Source organism: Cajanus cajan, chromosome 1, assembly GCF_000230855.2.
Source record: "Cajanus cajan strain Asha chromosome 1, NIPB_CcT2T_4, whole genome shotgun sequence".
In the NCBI taxonomy this organism is placed as follows: Eukaryota; Viridiplantae; Streptophyta; class Magnoliopsida; order Fabales; family Fabaceae; genus Cajanus; species Cajanus cajan.
This window is the reverse complement of record NC_138517.1, coordinates 68,059,887-68,077,143: the sequence shown is the minus strand read 5'-3', so window position 1 is coordinate 68,077,143 and position 17,257 is coordinate 68,059,887. Positions and strand designations below refer to the sequence as shown.

The following is a 17,257-nucleotide window of genomic DNA, read 5'->3' as shown; positions in this document are numbered from 1 at the left end:
AAATATATAATTTCAATAACACTACAGAAAAAAATCAATACAATAATTTGAGTAAAATTATTATTACTATTACTATTATTATTATTATTATTATTATTATTATTATTATTATTATTCAGGTTTACTTAGATAGGTCATTCAGTTAGGCCTACAAGGTTTTCTTGATGATATAAAGCTATCCATTTTAGTTGAATAGGGTTTTAGAAAAGTCTAGACCAAAGGTACTTGAGAAATTGACCTTGTAAGTGATGAGCTGAAGATGATGATAGTAAGTGATGTCCCTTTAGCAGGTATTGGCGTATTGAGCAGGCTTGAATAATTTACATCCTTAAAGGTCTTTACAAGGATTGTGAGGTCGTTCAAGATTAGACCTTGACAATTCCTACCATACCTACAGTAGAAACATTGTTTAATTAAGGTTCCTCATTTGAGGCTCCTCCTCAATTTTCCTTGAAATCCATTTCCGTAATCTAACCCAACTGATCGTGGAGATTGGGGATAGAGGAAACGTCTATTGTACTTATTGTAAGAAGGATGGACATACCGATGATTGATGTTGGAGTTTTCACACAAGCCCAATATGGAGTGAGTACGGCAGTTTACAAAAAATGGCATGGCAGTGTGTTTGCTCTACAAAAAGTTTGTGAAGAAGAGGGTTATTGAGTGATAGAGAGAGAGAAGAGAAACAGAAAATTTGTAAAATGTTTAACTGATTTTCATTATTTGACAGTGGAGCAAAACCACTTATTTATAGAGCAAAGAAACCTGTGATAAATTAACCACCCGAGAGTTAGTTTTACAACTGCTCTCTTTATAGTTCACTCACATACCCCCACAAACCTAAGTTGGGTGAGTAGTAGTGGATAGCTCAACAACTTTGAGTTTGTCTCTCAAAAGTAAAAATCTAGCAGATGATAGGGGTTTGGTTAGAGCATCAGCTAATGATCTTGAGTTGGAATGTGCTGAACACTAAGTTGCTTGGCAAGCACTTTCTCGAACAAAAAAAAGGTTGATCTCCATATCTTTTGTCCTAGAGTGAAGATCATGGTTGTGAGCTAAAGAGACCTTGCTTTGATTGTCACAGTAGATAATTGGAATAGAGAAAGGAATTCCTAATTCATGAAGAAGAGTTTCAATCCATAGTACTTCAACAGCTGCTTGAGCCAGACTTTGATATTCAGCCTCAGTACTTGATTTGGCAACTCCAAGCTATTTTCTAGACCACCATGAGATTAGATTAGGTCCAAAAATGATAGCTGCATTTGATGTTGACCTTCTATCATCAGGGTCCGCAGCCTAATCAATATCACCGAATGTATGGAGCTGCAATTTTTTACAAGTTCCAGCAGCCTTAAGGTGTAAACCATGACTTAGTGTACCTTTAAGATACCTTAAAATCCTTTTTACTGCATTCCAATGACTCTCAAGATGATTGGCCATAAACTGGTAGACTTTATTGACAGCAAAACTTATTTTAGGTCTGGTTATTGTGACATATTGAAGTGCTCCAACAACTGACCTATAGAAGGTAGAATCAGTCAATGTATCAGTCCCATGCTTAGACAGCTTGGAAGTAGAGAACATAGGAGTTGAAATAGGTTTGGCTTCAAGCATGTTGGTTTTTTGAAGAAGGTTGCGAATATATTTGTTCTGTGAGGAGAATAGAACCATTTTGCTGGTGTCTGACCGCTATTCCCGAAACTGAGTAAACTGAGATGAACTCACTGTGATGATAATATCATCTACATAGACCAGAAGATAGACAACATTATTATTTATGTGATAAATAAAAAGAGAAGGATCACATTTGCTAGCCTTATACCCAAACTAAAGCAGAGTAGTTTGTAATCTATTAAACCATTGCCTAGGAGCTTGTTTCAGGCCATATAAGGCTTTGTTTAACTTGCTGACCATAGTAGAGTTAGTCTCAAATCCTAGTGGTTGTTGCATATAAATAGTTTCATTAATCAGACCATTTAAAAAGGGATTATTAATATCTAATTAATGAATTTTTGATAGAGCCCAATTAGTAAGGCAAGATAATAGGCCCAAGGTTTGGAGAGTCTATACTAGGAGGAATAAGATTTAACAGTTTATTATCTGTTTGTAATCTATTTAGGAAGTTGATAATTATTTCTGTTTTATCCATAGTAGTCAATAGCGGCCGGAGCGGCCGCTATCGCGGCGCTCCGGAGCGGAGCGGCGTCACCCCGCAACGTGGCTGCTGTCGCGTGGCGGATTTCTGTAGCGGCCGGAGCGGCCGCGTCGGAGGCGTAGCGGAGCGGCCGAAATCGCGGATTCGCGAGCGCGATTTCAGACTTACCCTTCATTAAGGGTAAGTCCGTCTTTTCAATGGGGTTTTTTTGCCCTAATCATCCCTTTCCCATTCGCGATTTCAGACTCCTCGAAACCAAACCCCTCCGCTCGTCTCTCCCTCTCATATTTTCTTCTTCTCTGGCAATCGCGTGCAGCTCCGACGAAGTCCGGCTCCGACGCACCTCCATCGGCGACGCGCCTCCAGCTCCGACGCACCTCCGACTCCGACGAGCCTCCAGGTCCGACGCAGCTCCGACGTGGCCGCAAGCTCAGACGCGCGTTTGTCTTCTCCTTCCTCCGACTAACGTTTGCCCTCTGTTGTCTGTTCCCCTATTCTATTGTGTCTTTTACTCTTTTATGCAACATGCAACATATCTTTTTTAATTATTTATTAAATTATTTCCACTGATTTTTTTTTAATTTTTGATTAAATTTAATTGAACAAATTTTATTTTTAAATTCTGATAAAATTTAATTCAACATATTTAATTTTTAAATTCTGATTAAATTTAATTCAGAAAAATTTATTTTTAATTTCTGATTAAATTTAATTCAGTTAATTTTATTTTTAATTTCTGAATAAATTTAATTCAACAAATTTTATTTTTAATTTCTGATTAAATTTAATTCAGCTAATTTTATTTTTAATTTCTGATTAAATTTAATTCAACAAATTTTGTTTTTAATTTCTGATTAAATTTAATTTAGCAAATTTTATTTTTAATTTCTGATTAAATTTAATTCAGCAAATTTTATTTTTAATTTCAGAAAATTCTATTTCTATTTCAGCAGCATATTTTTTTTTTTAATTTCTGATTCTATTATATTTTTATTAGGCTGTCTTTGTCTTTGATAATCAGTTTAATCATGAGCCAACCAATCTCTGCTGGAACTGAAACTAATCCCAATTCTGGTCCCACTCCCAGAACAGAAATGTTTAAGCCCACCGGTGACAATATTGATGTCTTTTGGAAGTGGAACAGCTTAAAAGACAAAAATAATAGGAAGAGTGTCACTTGTGATTTTTGTCTGAAAACATCTACCGGTGGAATTACTAGAGCAAAAAGACATCAACTTGGAATAAAAGGCGATGTAGGTGCTTGTAGAAAAATTCCTGAGGATCTAAAATTGGAAATGAAGGCTGCCTATGAGAGTAAAAAAATTGCCTCAGAAGTATATATGGAGTGCGTAGATGAAAATGAAGAGGAGGATGACATCCAAGCCATTGCTAGAATTAAGAGACCTTCATCTACATCAAGTGAAGCCACTTCTGTTTCCAAGAGGAGGGGTATAAATGTCAAAGGTCCCCTTGATTTGCACTTTACTAGAAAGGCAGAAGAAAGTATCAAATTGAATAAGGGGTTGTGGCAAACAAGTTTAAATGATGCTTGTAACAAGGAAGCAAGAGCAAGGGTAATTCAATACATTGCTCGCTTTTTTTATCGGAATGGAATTGCATTTAATGTTGCTAGATCAAAGAGCTTCAAATTGATGGTTGAAGCTATTGGCACCTATGGTCCCCATTTAAAGCCACCAAGCTACCATGAATTAAGAGTGCCACTCCTTAAAAAAGAGTTGGAATACACCAAAGGCTTATTGAAGGGCCATGAAGAAGAGAGAGTAAAATATGGGTGCTCAATTATGTCTGATGGTTGGACAGATAGGAAAAGTAGAACTTTGATTAACTTTTTGGTTAATAGTTCAATGGGAACAATGTTTGTGAAGAGTGTAGATGCTTCTGAATATACCAAGACCGGTGAGAAGGTGTTTGAACTTTTAAATAGTTTTGTTGAGGAAATTGGAGAGAAAAATGTTGTTCAAGTAGTAACAGATAATGGAAGCAATTATGTTATGGCGGGTAAGAATCAATTATATTCTAATTTTATACTCATACGATTATAAGATATAAATTCTAATTTTAATTATTTTGTTATTGTGGTTTTAGGCAAAATTTTACAAACTGTGAGACCACATTTATTTTGGACTCCATGTGCTGCTCATTGTCTTGATTTGATGCTAGAAGATATTGGAAAGATCCCTAAAGTCAAAAGGGTAATACAAAGAGGCATCAAGCTCGTGGGTTACATTTATAATCATACCTTGACCCTAAACACCATGAGGAAGTATACAAATAAGGTTGAATTGGTGAGGCATGGAGTTACAAGATTTGCTACCACCTTCCTTACTTTGCAACGATTGCATAAGTTAAAGGCAAATCTTAGAAGGATGTTTACTTCCGACGAATGGTTGCAATCAAAAGGAGCCAAAGAACCTAAGGGGAAGAAAGCAACGGAGATTGTTCTTATGCCTACATTTTGGAGTGATGTTGTTTATGCTTTAAAGGCTATGGGGCCTATTGTACGTGTGTTGAGGTTGGTAGATAATGAAAAAAAACCGGCAATGGGTTACATTTATGAAGCAATGGAGAGGGCTAAGGAGGCAATTCAAAATTCTTTTAATCATAATGAAGAAAAATATAAGGATATATTTGCAATTGTTGATAGAAGATGGGATTGTCAACTCCATCATCCGTTGCATGCAGCAGGATATTATCTAAATCCTGAGTTTTATTACAAAAATTCAACAAGAATGGATGCTGATGATGAAGTGGTGGATGGCCTTTTCAAATGTATTGATAGGCTTTGTGAAAATAATGACATTGTAGACAATGTTCACAATCAATTGGCAATATATAAAAGGGCAGGAGGAAGATTTGGCATTCCTGCAGCAGTTAGAGCAAGGGTTAAAATGGCTCCTGGTAAGTGAGACTTTTCTTAAGCTTCAACTTCACTTACAAATTTTATAGTTATTTGATAATTTATTTATATAATAATATTTGCATTTATAGCTGAGTGGTGGAAGATGTATGGAGGACATACACCACATTTGCAAATTGTTGCCATTAAGGTACTAAGCTTGACGTGTAGCTCATCTGGTTGTGAGCGTAATTGGAGTACCTTTGAGCATGTAAGTTAATGAATTAGTGGATTTAAATTTGAGTTTACTATTGAAAATGGAAAATTAACTAACATCATGTTGTTAAATTATTATAGATTCACTCAAAGAAGAGAAGTAAGCTTGAGCACCAAAAGCTTCAAGACTTGGTTTTTATTAAATATAATCAAGCTCTTCAAGAACGCTTTGAGTGTCAAGATCCAATTGATCCAATTGCTTTGAATGAAGTTGATGATAACAATGAATGGATGTTGGGAGAAGAAAATGATGAGGATGAATTTGAAGATGACTTGGTGTTTGGTGATGATGTTTTGACTTGGAGAGATGTTGCCCAAGCAAGTGGTGCCGGTGAACCTTTGAAATACACTAGGAGACAAACACAAGTGAACAAGACATCAACAATTGCATCTACATCCAAGAAAGATAAAGGAAAAAAAGTGATGGAAGTACTAGAAGACGAGGATGATGATGTAGAGGAAGAAGAAGAATATAATTCTAATGCTAGTGGGAGTGATGAATTTGAGGGAGAGGAAGACTTTAATCTTGATGAGGAAGAAGATTAAACTATAATGTTTAATTTTTTACTTACTTAGAGCTTTAACACTTTGTTTTGGAGACATTTTATATTATGTATTGTTTGAGTACTATGAACTTTTAATTATTAAAAATGTTTAATGCATGAATTTAGAGTTATTTTTTTGTTTTTTTTAGCTTTTATATATATATTATTAATTATTTAATATATATAAATTAATATTTAAATAGCGGTTATCCCGCTCCGCGTCATCCCGCTCCGCGTCATCCCGTTATCCCAGTTTTGGGGTCGGCCGCTCCGCGCCGCTATCCGGGATTGACTACTATGGTTTTATCTTTTTAAATTAAAGTAAGGATTATTTAGGAAGTTAATAATAGATAAGACTATCTAGGAAGTTAGCTAGTAGGGATATAAAAAAGGGGTCAGGTGAAGTCTGGGAAAACAGGGAGAGAAAAGTTATTCTTTAAGAAATTGTTTGGAGCCTATGCTCTGGGAAAAAGAGAAAGTAGAGCACTACTTGTAATTCTTTTTTTTATTCAATAAAGTATTCTTATATTTCTAGGATCTTATCATTGGTCCGATCTGTTGGATACCTCAACATGGTCTCTAAGGTCGATGCATTGGAATCCAAAGTCACAACTTTGGACACCTAACTTCAGGAATTACAATCCTCGGTTGCTGATCTCCAACAATCTATCATCAAGGAAGCACATGCGAATGAGACTGAACGTTGTGAAAATGTTGAGTTTCGATCTATGATCACTCAGTGGTTAAAACAGAATGGAGATAATCAGTCCCACAAGGCTAATGACCCTCCTAAGATTCCTCCTACCCCTTTAGTCCTCACTGATGACTATCGGCTCACAGCAAGGAAGGTTGAATTGCCCTCCTTTAATGGTACGGACCCACAAGATTGGATTGTTCGGGCATAAATGTATTTCCGTGTGTATGGTACCCACCAGAAACAAAAATTCCTCTTGCCCAATTGTCAATGGAAGGGCATGTCGCCCATTGGTTTTCCTTGCTATGAGAGGGTCACCCAGGGCTTCGTGGGAAAAGTTAAAGGAGGCATTGCTCGATCGCTTCAGAGACATAAATACCCGAAATCCTTATGAACAACTGGCTGCACTTACACATGAGCATTCTGTGGCCGAATTTATTGAAGAGCTTGAGTTTTTGTCCTCCCAAGTCCCTTGCCTAGCTGTACCACATGCCATCAGATATTTTATGCATGGGTTAAAACCCGAAATTAGATGTTGGGTGCGTATTCACCAACCAGAAACAATTAATAGGGCTATCTCTCTAGCTCGAGATGTGGAGTGTGCAATATATGGGGAGTTTGATAGCAAGGGCAAAATTTCAAATCGAAAATCTATGGTCAACAATGGATCGTATTTGCAAAAATCTGGTGTTGAATTTTCAAATAAAAAAAGTGCCCTTTATCAGCAAGATAACTCCCAGAATTGGAAACATGAACCCAAGTCACATGGATCTGGGTTTGTTACTAGCCACCCAGGAGATACGAGGAGTAGAGGGATCTGCCACTTATATGCCCAAGAATTGTTTGATAGAAAGAAAAAGGGGTTGTGTTTTAGGTATGCTCAGCAATACCATCCTATGCATCAATGCCCAGAAAAATAGGTTAGACTCACATTGCTTGTAGAGGACGAGATTTTCAACGAAGAGGGTGAGATTGAATTTGCTAAAAGTGATAATGACGGGACTCTTGAGGAAGTGAAATGCATTGCTATGAGCTTATTCCATTCCACTAAAGAAGCAGTTTCTAGTCCTAAAGTCATGAAATTAAAGGGACAATTGAATGGATTACCAATTTTAATTTTAGTTGACAGCGGTGCCAGCCATAATTTTGTATCAAGACGTGTTGTGAAGGCTTTGAATTTTCTTGTGCAAGACACTTCAAGTGTAGCCATACGGTTGGCTGATGGTCATCGTGTATTGACAAAGGGAACTTGCAACTTGAAGGTTGATTTAGGCCCAATGGAAGCCTCTGTGACTGCCTATGATTTTGACATAAGCGGCTTAGATTTAATCTTGGGGATTAAATGGCTGGGAACATTAGGATTGGTGCAAATAGATTGGGGGAAAATGACAATGACTTTCTACAACAAGAATGAATTGATCACCTTGTGTGGCATTAAACTGGAGGTGGCAACAACCACTTCTTCCTTGCATAACTTAATCGGCAGCAAAGGGTTGTCCTTTGACAAGTTATTTTGGAATATACAGGTTCAAGATCAAGAAGTAGTCTAATATGGAGATTTATTGCAAGAACAACATGAGAAGATCCAACAATTAATAGCTCAATTTCCAATTGTATTCATTAAAGCTCAAGGCTTACCACCCACATAGAGACAATGATCATGCAATTGTTCTTCAAATAGGAAAAGGACCAACAAGGGTCAGGCCCTATAGGTACCCTCATCACCACAAGGATGAAATTGAATGACAGGTTTTAGTTCGGGCCAGTAATAGTTCTTTCTCTAGCCCTATCATCTTGGTAAAGAAAAAGGACAACTCGTGGAGGATGTGTGTGGATTACAGGGCTCTAAATAATGTTACAATTCCTGACAAATACCCTATTCTAGTGGTGGAGGAACTCCTTGATGAGTTGCATGAAGCTTGGGTATTCTCTAAACTTGACCTCAAATCAGGTTTTAACCAAATTAGAGTAAAGGATGTAGATATCCATAAAACAACTTTTCGAACTCATAATGGCCACTATGAGTACTTGGTCATGCCGATTGGATTAATGAATGCTCTTGCCACATTTTAGTCCATGATGAATGATGTGTCTAAATCTTGTTTACACAAATTTTTTCTTGTGTTTTTTGATGATATTTTGGTCTACAGTCCAAATTGGGGAACACATTTATTGCATTTGGCAGAGGTGTTACAATTGCATTTGGTAGGGCTTATAAACCTTCACCCAATGACCACACGCTCCAAAAATGGTATTGTTCAACCCAGACTAAATCCCACACTTCTCCTTTCACATGTTGTGCCTAAGACAGTCAAAACTGCTTTAGCCGATTCTAATTGGCTTGCTGCCATGCAAGCTGAAATCACAGCCTTACATAACAACAACACCTGGACCTTAACCACCCTGCCCCTCGGCAGAAAACCCATTGGCTGCAAATGGGTTTTTCGTGTCAAGGAGAATCCTGATGGCTCCATAAATAAATATAAGGCTCGGCTCGTTGCCAAAGGCTTCCATCAACAACCTGGTTTGGATTTTTCTGAAACCTTTTCTCCTGTTGTGAAACCTGTCACCATTCGCATTGTTCTTTCTCTTGTTGTCTCCTTTCGGTGGCCTCTTCGACAGCTTGATATTAATAATGTCTTTCTCAATGGCATGCTTGAAGAGGACATTTACATGTCTCAGCCCCTTGGCTTTGTTGACTCTGCCAATAAACATCTTGTTTGCAAATTGCACAAATCCCTTTATGGTCTGAAACAGACTCCTCGTGCATGGTTTGACAAACTCACGTCTGTGTTACTTATGCTTGGCTTCAGCAAAAGCAAGTGTGATCCCAGCCTGTTCATTTTCTCCACATCAGCTGCAACTATTTTTATGCTTGTCTATGTAGATGATATCATTCTCACTGGAAATTCTCCTTCCTTGCTACAAAAATTTGTTACCCAACTCAATGCTACTTTCTCTCTTAAAGATCTTGGTACTCTGGATTACTTCTTAGGCATTGAAGTTAAGTCCCTCTCTCAAGGAAAGTTGCTACTTTCCCAAGACAAGTATATTACTGATCTTCTTACTAAGGTCAAAATGGAAGATTCCAAAGGCATCTCCACTCCTATGATTGGCGGTCAACAGCTTGCTAAAGATGGTACTCTATTTGATGATCCTACATTGTACAGGTCTGTAGTTGGTGCATTGCAGTATGCCACAATTACGCGACCTGAAATTGCCTTCAGTGTTAACAAGGTAAGTCAGTTCATGTGCTCTCCCACGGAAGAGCATTGGAAAGTTGTCAAACGAATTCTTAGATACCTAAAAGGAACTGTTGGTCATGGACTTGTGTTTTCGCCTGCAAAGCACATTGTTCCCTTCAATCTCACTACATTTACTGATGCTGATTGGGTATCTGATCCGAATGATCGAAGATCCACTTCAGCGGCATGTCTCTATCTTGGACCTAATCTAGTGTCTTGGTGGTCCAAGAAACAGCTACTTGTTGCTAGATCCAGCACTGAGGCTGAATATAGAGCCTTAGCTCAAGCAGTAATTAAAGTCTTGTGGATTCAGTCACTTCTGAAGGAATTAAAGGTTCCCCTAAACACTCTTACTGTACTTTGTGACAATCAGAGTACTGTTGCACTCTCGCACAATCCTGTTTTACATTCACGATCCAAGCATATGGAGCTTGATATCTTTTTTGTTCGTGAAAAGGTGCTCAACAAGTCCCTCGTTGTTTCGCATATTCCTGCCCAACATCAGTTCGCAGATGTTCTGACCAAGGCCTTGTCTCCTAAGAGATTTCTTCTTCTTCACTCCAAGCTCAATGTTGCTGATCCATCTACTATGTTTCATCCCCCTTGAGCTTGTAGGGGGTGTATTAGAGAAGAAAATAGGATAATAAATACTTTTATTTGTTGTATTATTTACATGTATTCAAATGTATTTTCTTCTTGTATTTTGCTAACACTTTTAGGTTAGTTAGTCTGGTTGACTTACTAACTCTTGAGTTAGTTAAGTCCGTTAGGTCTATATATGTAGGTGATATCTCTCGTGTATCACTTTATCAATTTCTCTCTTATTCAATAATATTTTCTTCAAGAAATCTTCTTTCAATTCTTTCTCTCATAAAGTAACAGAAACAATCCCTAAAGTTTAGGGATTAAGATAAACTATAAATTAGGAAAAGATAAACTAATATATCTAAACTATATCTTAGAATATCTTAACACAGCTAATAAAATAGATTCTAATAAAATAGATTCTAACACTCCCCCTCAAGCTGGTGAATAGGTATTCTCCATTCCCAGCTTGGAAACAATCTTCTCAAAGATGTTGCTGTTCAGCCCCTTTGTTAGAATATCTGCAAGGTTGTCTTGTGAGGAGACATATGGAGTGCATATCAGACCACTATCTAATTTTTCTTTGATAAAATGTTTGTCAACCTCAATATGTTTGGTTCTATCATGTTGCACCGGATTATGAGCTATGCTAATAACAGATTTGTTATCACAATAAAGTCTCATTGGTTCATCCAATTTTATCCTTAGGTCTTCCAAGATAATCTTCAGCCAGAGTAGTTCACATATCCCTTGTGCCATTGCCCTGAACTCTACTTCAGCACTGGATTTGGCTACCACACTTTGTTTTTTACTCTTCCAAGTCACAAGATTCCCTCCAAGGAAAGTGCAATATCCCGTAGTTGACCTCCTATCCACAATTGACCTTGCATAGTCTGCATCTGTATATGCTTCCAGATTTACATTCCCATTTTGTTTGAACAAAATTCCCTTGCCTGGGGTCCCTTTCAAATACTGCACAATTCTTAGTGCAGCTTGTAAGTGAACCTCCTTCGGCTGGTGCATGAACTGGCTGACTAGACTCATGGCGAATGCAACATCAGGTCTAGTGTGAGATAAATATATCAGTCTACCAACTAGCCTTTGATACACTTCCTTGTCAACTGCAGTATCTTCTTCTGCGTTTCCCAATTTCAGGTTTGGGTCAATTGGTGTACTTGCAAGCTTGCATGCTGTCTTACCAATCTCTTTCAACAAATTAGTGATGTATTTCTGTTGAGATATGAATATCCCCTTTTTAGAATGGGCCACTTTAATTCCCAAAAAATACTTCAATTTTCTCAAGGTCTTAATTTCAAATTCCTTGGCTAGATGTTGGCCTAACAATCGTTGCTCTTCCTCACCATCACCTGTCACTATAATATCATCCACATAAACCAGTAACACTGTTAGTCCCCTTGACTTAGAGTGTTTAATGAACCGAGTTTGGTCTCCTTGTTTAAAGCCTAAACTTATCATAACTTTAGTAAACCTTCCAAACCACGCTCGTGGTGACTGTTTCAGCCCATACAATGCCTTTTTTAGCTTGCAAACAGTGTTGGAAACTATTTTTTCACCATATCCAGGGGGCAATTCCATGTAAATCTCCTCTTCAATTTCTCCATGGAGGAAGGCATTTTTAACATCAATTTGTTGCAAGTTCCAACCATAATTAGCCGCTATGGACAATATCACCCTAACTGTATTCATTTTTGCAACTGGAGCAAATGTTTCCATGTAATCCACTCCATAGGTTTGAGTGAATCCCTTAGCTACTAACCTTGCTTTGTACCTCTCAATGGATCCATCAGCCTTGTATTTTATAGTATATACCCACTTGCACCCTACTAGTTTTTTTCCATTTTGGGAGAGCAACAAATCCCAGGTACTATTCTTCTCTAATGCTTCCATTTCCACATCCATGGCTTGTTTCCATTTTTTATCACTCAATGCCTCAGATAAAGAGGTAGGTGTTGTTGTAGTGTTTAGGCTTGTGAGGAAGGCTTTATGGGTAGGTGAGAAGTTTCTAAAGGATAAATAATTGGCTAGAGGGTACAGTGGCTTGGTGGTACATTTCCTGGTTTCTTTCCTAAGGGCAATTGGAATATCTAGGTCCTCATAAAGTGGTGCTGGACTGGTTTCAGGTTCCTGTACAGTTGGGAAATCAGAGGTTGATTTTGTGGAGATTAAAGGATCAGGGGTAGTTACCTCATGTAATGTTGGGCTGGATTGTTGGACATGGACAGATTCTGGAATGACCTTTGTCTTCCTTGTATAAACCAGTCCTTTTCCAAATCTTACATCAGCTCCATCTTGAATGGATTTAGTGGGTTCCTTCTCAGTTGTTACACCTTTAGTCCCTATTTCTGGTCCCAAGCTTAAGTCAGGGAGCATAAGAAGATCATCTTCCTTTCTTGCAGTCTCCCCCTGAGGATGATCTTGGTGGAAGTAGCTTTTGTGCTAAAAAAAGGTGACATCTCTAGACACGAAGAATTTTTGTGATGGTGGGTGATAGCATTTATGTCCCTTTTGTGTGGATGATTATCCCATGAAAACACATTTTAAGGCTGTAGGATCAAGTTTACCTCTATTACCACTGTGGACATGGACAAAAGACACACCGAAATATTCTTGGAACAAGTTGATTGGATGTGGAAACATTAGGATAAAAGGAGGACAGAACCTCCATAGGGCTTTTTGATGCTAGAATACTAGAAGGTAGTCTATTAATTATATAACATGCAGTAAGAACAACCTCCCCCCAAAACCTTTTAGGAATCTCATGTTGAAAAAGAAGAGCCCGAGTTTGGTCAAGTAGGTGACCATTTTTTCTCTCAGCAATCCCATTTTGTTGAGGTGTTTTGACACAGGTTGACTCATGAATGATACCTTCCTTTTGACAAAAGAAAATAAGCCCATGATTAAAGTAATCTTTGGCATTATCGGATCTAATCCTCTTAATGCTAACTCCAAACTAATTTTTTACCATGGAGAAAAAATGCTGATCCACAGCTGACTTCGGATTTTTGTTTTAGTAAGAAGACCCATGTGACACAAGTACAATTATCTATAAAGGTGAGGAACCAATGGGCACCAGAAACATTTGGGACAATTGAGGGACCCCACACATCAATATGAATTAAATAGAAGGGAAAAGTGCTCATATTATTACTAACTGGAAAAGGTACACGCTTGTGTTTAGCAAGCTCACACACTTCACAATTGAGACTTTCCACATCTAATTTGCTAAAAAGGGAAGGGAATAACAATTTTATGACTCTAAAGGAAGGATGTCCAAGACGACAGTGATGTAGGAAGACCTTCTCCCTGTTGGCCTTCATTGAATCAGAGAAAAAAGAGTTGCTATTTTCCAGGTCCGGTGGCAAATCCGGATTATCCAAGTAATAAAGGCCATTCCATTCTCTAGCATGTCCAATCGTCCTCTCCGAGTACTTGTTCTGCAGTATACAAACATTGTCATAAAAAATAACATTACATGATAGGTCTTTTATGAGTTTATTTATGGAAATCAAACTGACAGACAGTTTAGGAATATGAAGGACATTTTTAAGGGTTATAGATGGGCTTATTTGAACTTCTCCTTGACCTGCTGCAGTCATCAGAGAGCCATCTGTTGTGGATATTTTCTTGTTGCTAGGGCAAGTGGTGTAAGAAGAGAAATGTTTAGGTAGGGGTGTCATGTGGTCGGTAGCCTCAGAATCTAGTATCCAATATGGGTTATAATTTTTATCTAAGGCATTAAGTCCAAAAGAAAAAGGAAACATACCTGAATGTGCTAGAGAACAAGTACCTGTTGACTTATCCAACTTGTTGAGGAATGATCTCATCTGCTCTACTTCATCCTGGTTAAGTTGAATCACTCCTCCTTTGTTTTCTTCATTGGTGGCAACACCTATGTGTGCATGTCCTCCCTTTCTGGTGTTGTCTCCTTTTTTTCCCCACTCCTTGTCTCGGTTTTGGGACCCCAATCCTTACTAGGTGGCTTTCCATGCAGCTTCCAGCATTTTTCACGAGTGTGGCGAGGCTTGTTACAGAAGGTACACCACACTCCTTCACCTTTCTTCTCCACATCAGCTATTCCCCCTTTTTCTGGTCTACCATCATGGCTGATCCGGAAGCTACCATGGCTGAATTTTCCATGGTTGGGGTTTCTAGCATTATTCCCCTTCTGCTTTCTTCACTTCTGACCATAGCTACTACTTCATTAATTCCTGGAATTTTTTCTTTTCCGAGGATCTAGACTCTCACTTGATCAAAATCAGAGTTAAGCCCTACCAAGAAATCATAGACTCTATCTTGCTCAATATACTCTTTGAGCATTGCTGAATCATCTAAGCACTTGGCTTTTATGACCTTGTAATGGTCTAACTCCATCCACAGAGATTTGAGTTGATTGGCGTACTCTGTGACAGTCTTGTTTCCCTGTTTTGCAGCCACAGTCTTCACCTTCACATCATATATTTGAGCAGCATCTTTAGCTTTGGAGTATGTCTGCTCCATGGCATTCCAAATCTCCTTTGCAGAATTAAGAAACATGCAAGTATCAGTGATTTCTGGGATCATGGAGTTCCATAGCCATGCCATGATCATAGAGTCCTCTTCATCCCATTTTGTAAATTTGGGATCTTCTTCTTTAGGAGCATCTTCAGTCAAGTGTTTAGCTTTCCCTTGACCTTTCAAAGTTCTATGAACAAGCTGGGCCCATTTCAAGTAATTCTTCCCATTCAATCGGTAGGCAATGTTGAGGTTCTGCAGCTGTTCCTGAGTGTTCTGAGACTCAGTATTCACCACTTCAGCAATTGGGTCTGCCATGTCCACCGTAGTACAACGACCCTAATGCAGTGAGTATGTATTTGATTGTTGCGACGGCAACTAAGAAACAACACTGCAAATCATAGCAGCAATGAAGGCTGATTGTCCTAAAAAAAATGATTGACAACAATGAAGGCTGTCCAGGAATGAAGGCTGCCGTCTAGGGTTTTGGTTTGCGCAGTCAGAGGTGGCTCCCAGAATTTGAGAGCTCTGATGCCATGTCAAAATTTAGGGTAGAATAATTTTTCTTATTAATCTGAATTGATGGGTACAATCAAATAAATAGGCAACTAACAGAAACAATCCCTAAAGTTTAGGGATTAAGATAAACTATAAATTAGTAAAAGATAAACTAATATGTCTAAACTATATCTTAGAATATCTTAACACAGCTAATAAAACAGATTCTAATAAAACAGATTCTAACAGTTAGTTTATTGCATTGTTGGTTTCGCTTCATGTTTGCTATTGTTGGCTTTCCTTCAGGTTATATTGGGAATGAAAAGAAGTCAGGTGTTCTTTCTACCTTATTTGAATATTCAATGCAATGGAGTTGCCCAACTATTTGCCTTGAGGCCCTTCAGGTAATCTTGTTGGTAAATTTGAGTATTTTTTGCATAGTTTGCTGAGTTATTTATTTGCTAGCAACTAAAAATGGGGATGGTGTACATGGTTTGTGGATTTTTTTTTCTTTGATGAGTCTGTCATTTTGGTTTGAATTCTTTAACTTATGCATACATTGGATAGATTTCTGCATAAATGACAGCGATAAGACTGCAAAATATATAAAGAAAACATAAAGAAACTGAATATTATTTGTTGATATTGAGTACAAGTGATTACTTGTATATAAACAGCCACTATTCAACTCCTTAGTAACATGCTTGTCAATCGGATAGAAAAACCTTTGGTGGTGATTGCTGAATCCTCTATTGCTTCTTCGTACCTCCTCCAATCTTCATCCATGGTTCCAAATGCAAAAGAAACCAAACAAATATGGAAGGAAAGGAGAGTGTATGGTATTGGTATGCACTTCCAAGTGGGAGATTAGCAAAAGATGAGGAACTTGCCATAAGGAGGAATTTCTTAATAAAAATTTTCGAAGAAAGTTTGGAAAATCTCAAATCTCATAAATGGCTCAAAGTGACAGATATTTGGATGTATATGGGTCTTTGCTTGTTCCTAAACACTTTTCTCTATATTCAAGTCCACTCAAGAACAAACAATATCCTGAAGTGAATTTTTGTGTCTATAATGCACCCTGCTTAGTTTGTGCAGGTGTATACTATACGTCTATACCTCTGTAAAGTCTTTCTACCTTTTAAAGAGTATCCCTTTTCCTGGGTGTGCTACAAATAAAGAGTGAAGTAATGAAATAAGGAAATAATATTGGGTGCTCCAGCATTAACTCTTATGATATATTGTGTTAAAATATTGCAACTGTTATTGGCTTTGCATATTTTTTTATTTTTATTTTCTGGAAAAAGGTTACTGAAATTTGATGACTTGCTGCAAAATGAAGATAGGGGTAATGTTGATGTCAACCGTAATATGCTTGATTCTGAAAGCTAAAGTGGTATCTTGCCTTTGTTATTTCAAGAAAGCCGCCTTAATTATGGTCACCCCTAGCCCACCTTAGTTGCATCCTCATTGGGGCCTGACTTAATTGCAGCCTCAAGGATGGCGTTTTAGCCCCACATTGAATAGAAATATGACTTGATAGAGCTTATAAAGCTTAGGTATTCTTTACCTTATAACTTGATTTTGTGGAGTTGAATTAGGATCTAAGAATCTTGATTTTGTGGAGTTGAATTAGGATCTAAGAATGTTAGATAAAAAGAAAGGTTAAAACAGTGATGATATTTTTCATTTCATTTTTCATTCGAAACAGAATGTAAGGGGAGCCTTTTATAGAAGCTACACCTCTTAGTACAGCTGTAGGATAGATTTACTAAATCAAAAAGGAGACAGGTGGCATACAACACACCTGCAGGGAGATTCTGTTTGTTATAACAGAATTAAAAGTTAAATGCAGAACAGAAAAGGTAAAAGCTGGTAAAAACAATATTT

General features: G+C 37.7%; 2 protein-coding genes across 3 annotated transcripts in view; both read left to right on the top strand.

Annotated features, from left to right (window-relative positions):
* Nucleotides 1-17,257, top strand: part of LOC109815824 (ARM repeat superfamily protein) — a 67,451-nt gene that overhangs the window by 26,112 nt on the left and 24,082 nt on the right. For both annotated transcript variants that reach the window (XM_020380629.3, XM_083061907.1), the window contains one exon: nucleotides 15,674-15,771. In XM_020380629.3, coding sequence (XP_020236218.2) covers nucleotides 15,674-15,771 — 98 coding nt within the window. The remainder of the gene's footprint in view (nucleotides 1-15,673; nucleotides 15,772-17,257) is intronic.
* Nucleotides 82-5,964, top strand: LOC145950634 (uncharacterized). The gene is made up of 4 exons (XM_083061914.1): nucleotides 82-4,174; nucleotides 4,262-5,074; nucleotides 5,165-5,283; nucleotides 5,370-5,964. Exons 1-4 carry the CDS (start codon nucleotides 3,184-3,186, stop codon nucleotides 5,832-5,834), a joined length of 2,388 nt encoding a protein of 795 aa, XP_082918040.1. The 5' UTR covers nucleotides 82-3,183; the 3' UTR covers nucleotides 5,835-5,964.

What these genes read in the sequence shown, in the direction of transcription:
- LOC145950634 (XM_083061914.1), top strand. Translation starts at nt 3,184, where the DNA reads ATGAGCCAACCAATCTCTGCTGGAACTGAAACTAATCCCAATTCTGGT. An exon ending in AAGCAATTATGTTATGGCGG is followed by an intron (nt 4,175 to 4,261) that starts GTAAGAATCAAT and finishes TTGTGGTTTTAG; the next exon opens with GCAAAATTTTACAAACTGTG. An exon ending in AAGGGTTAAAATGGCTCCTG is followed by an intron (nt 5,075 to 5,164) that starts GTAAGTGAGACT and finishes TTGCATTTATAG; the next exon opens with CTGAGTGGTGGAAGATGTAT.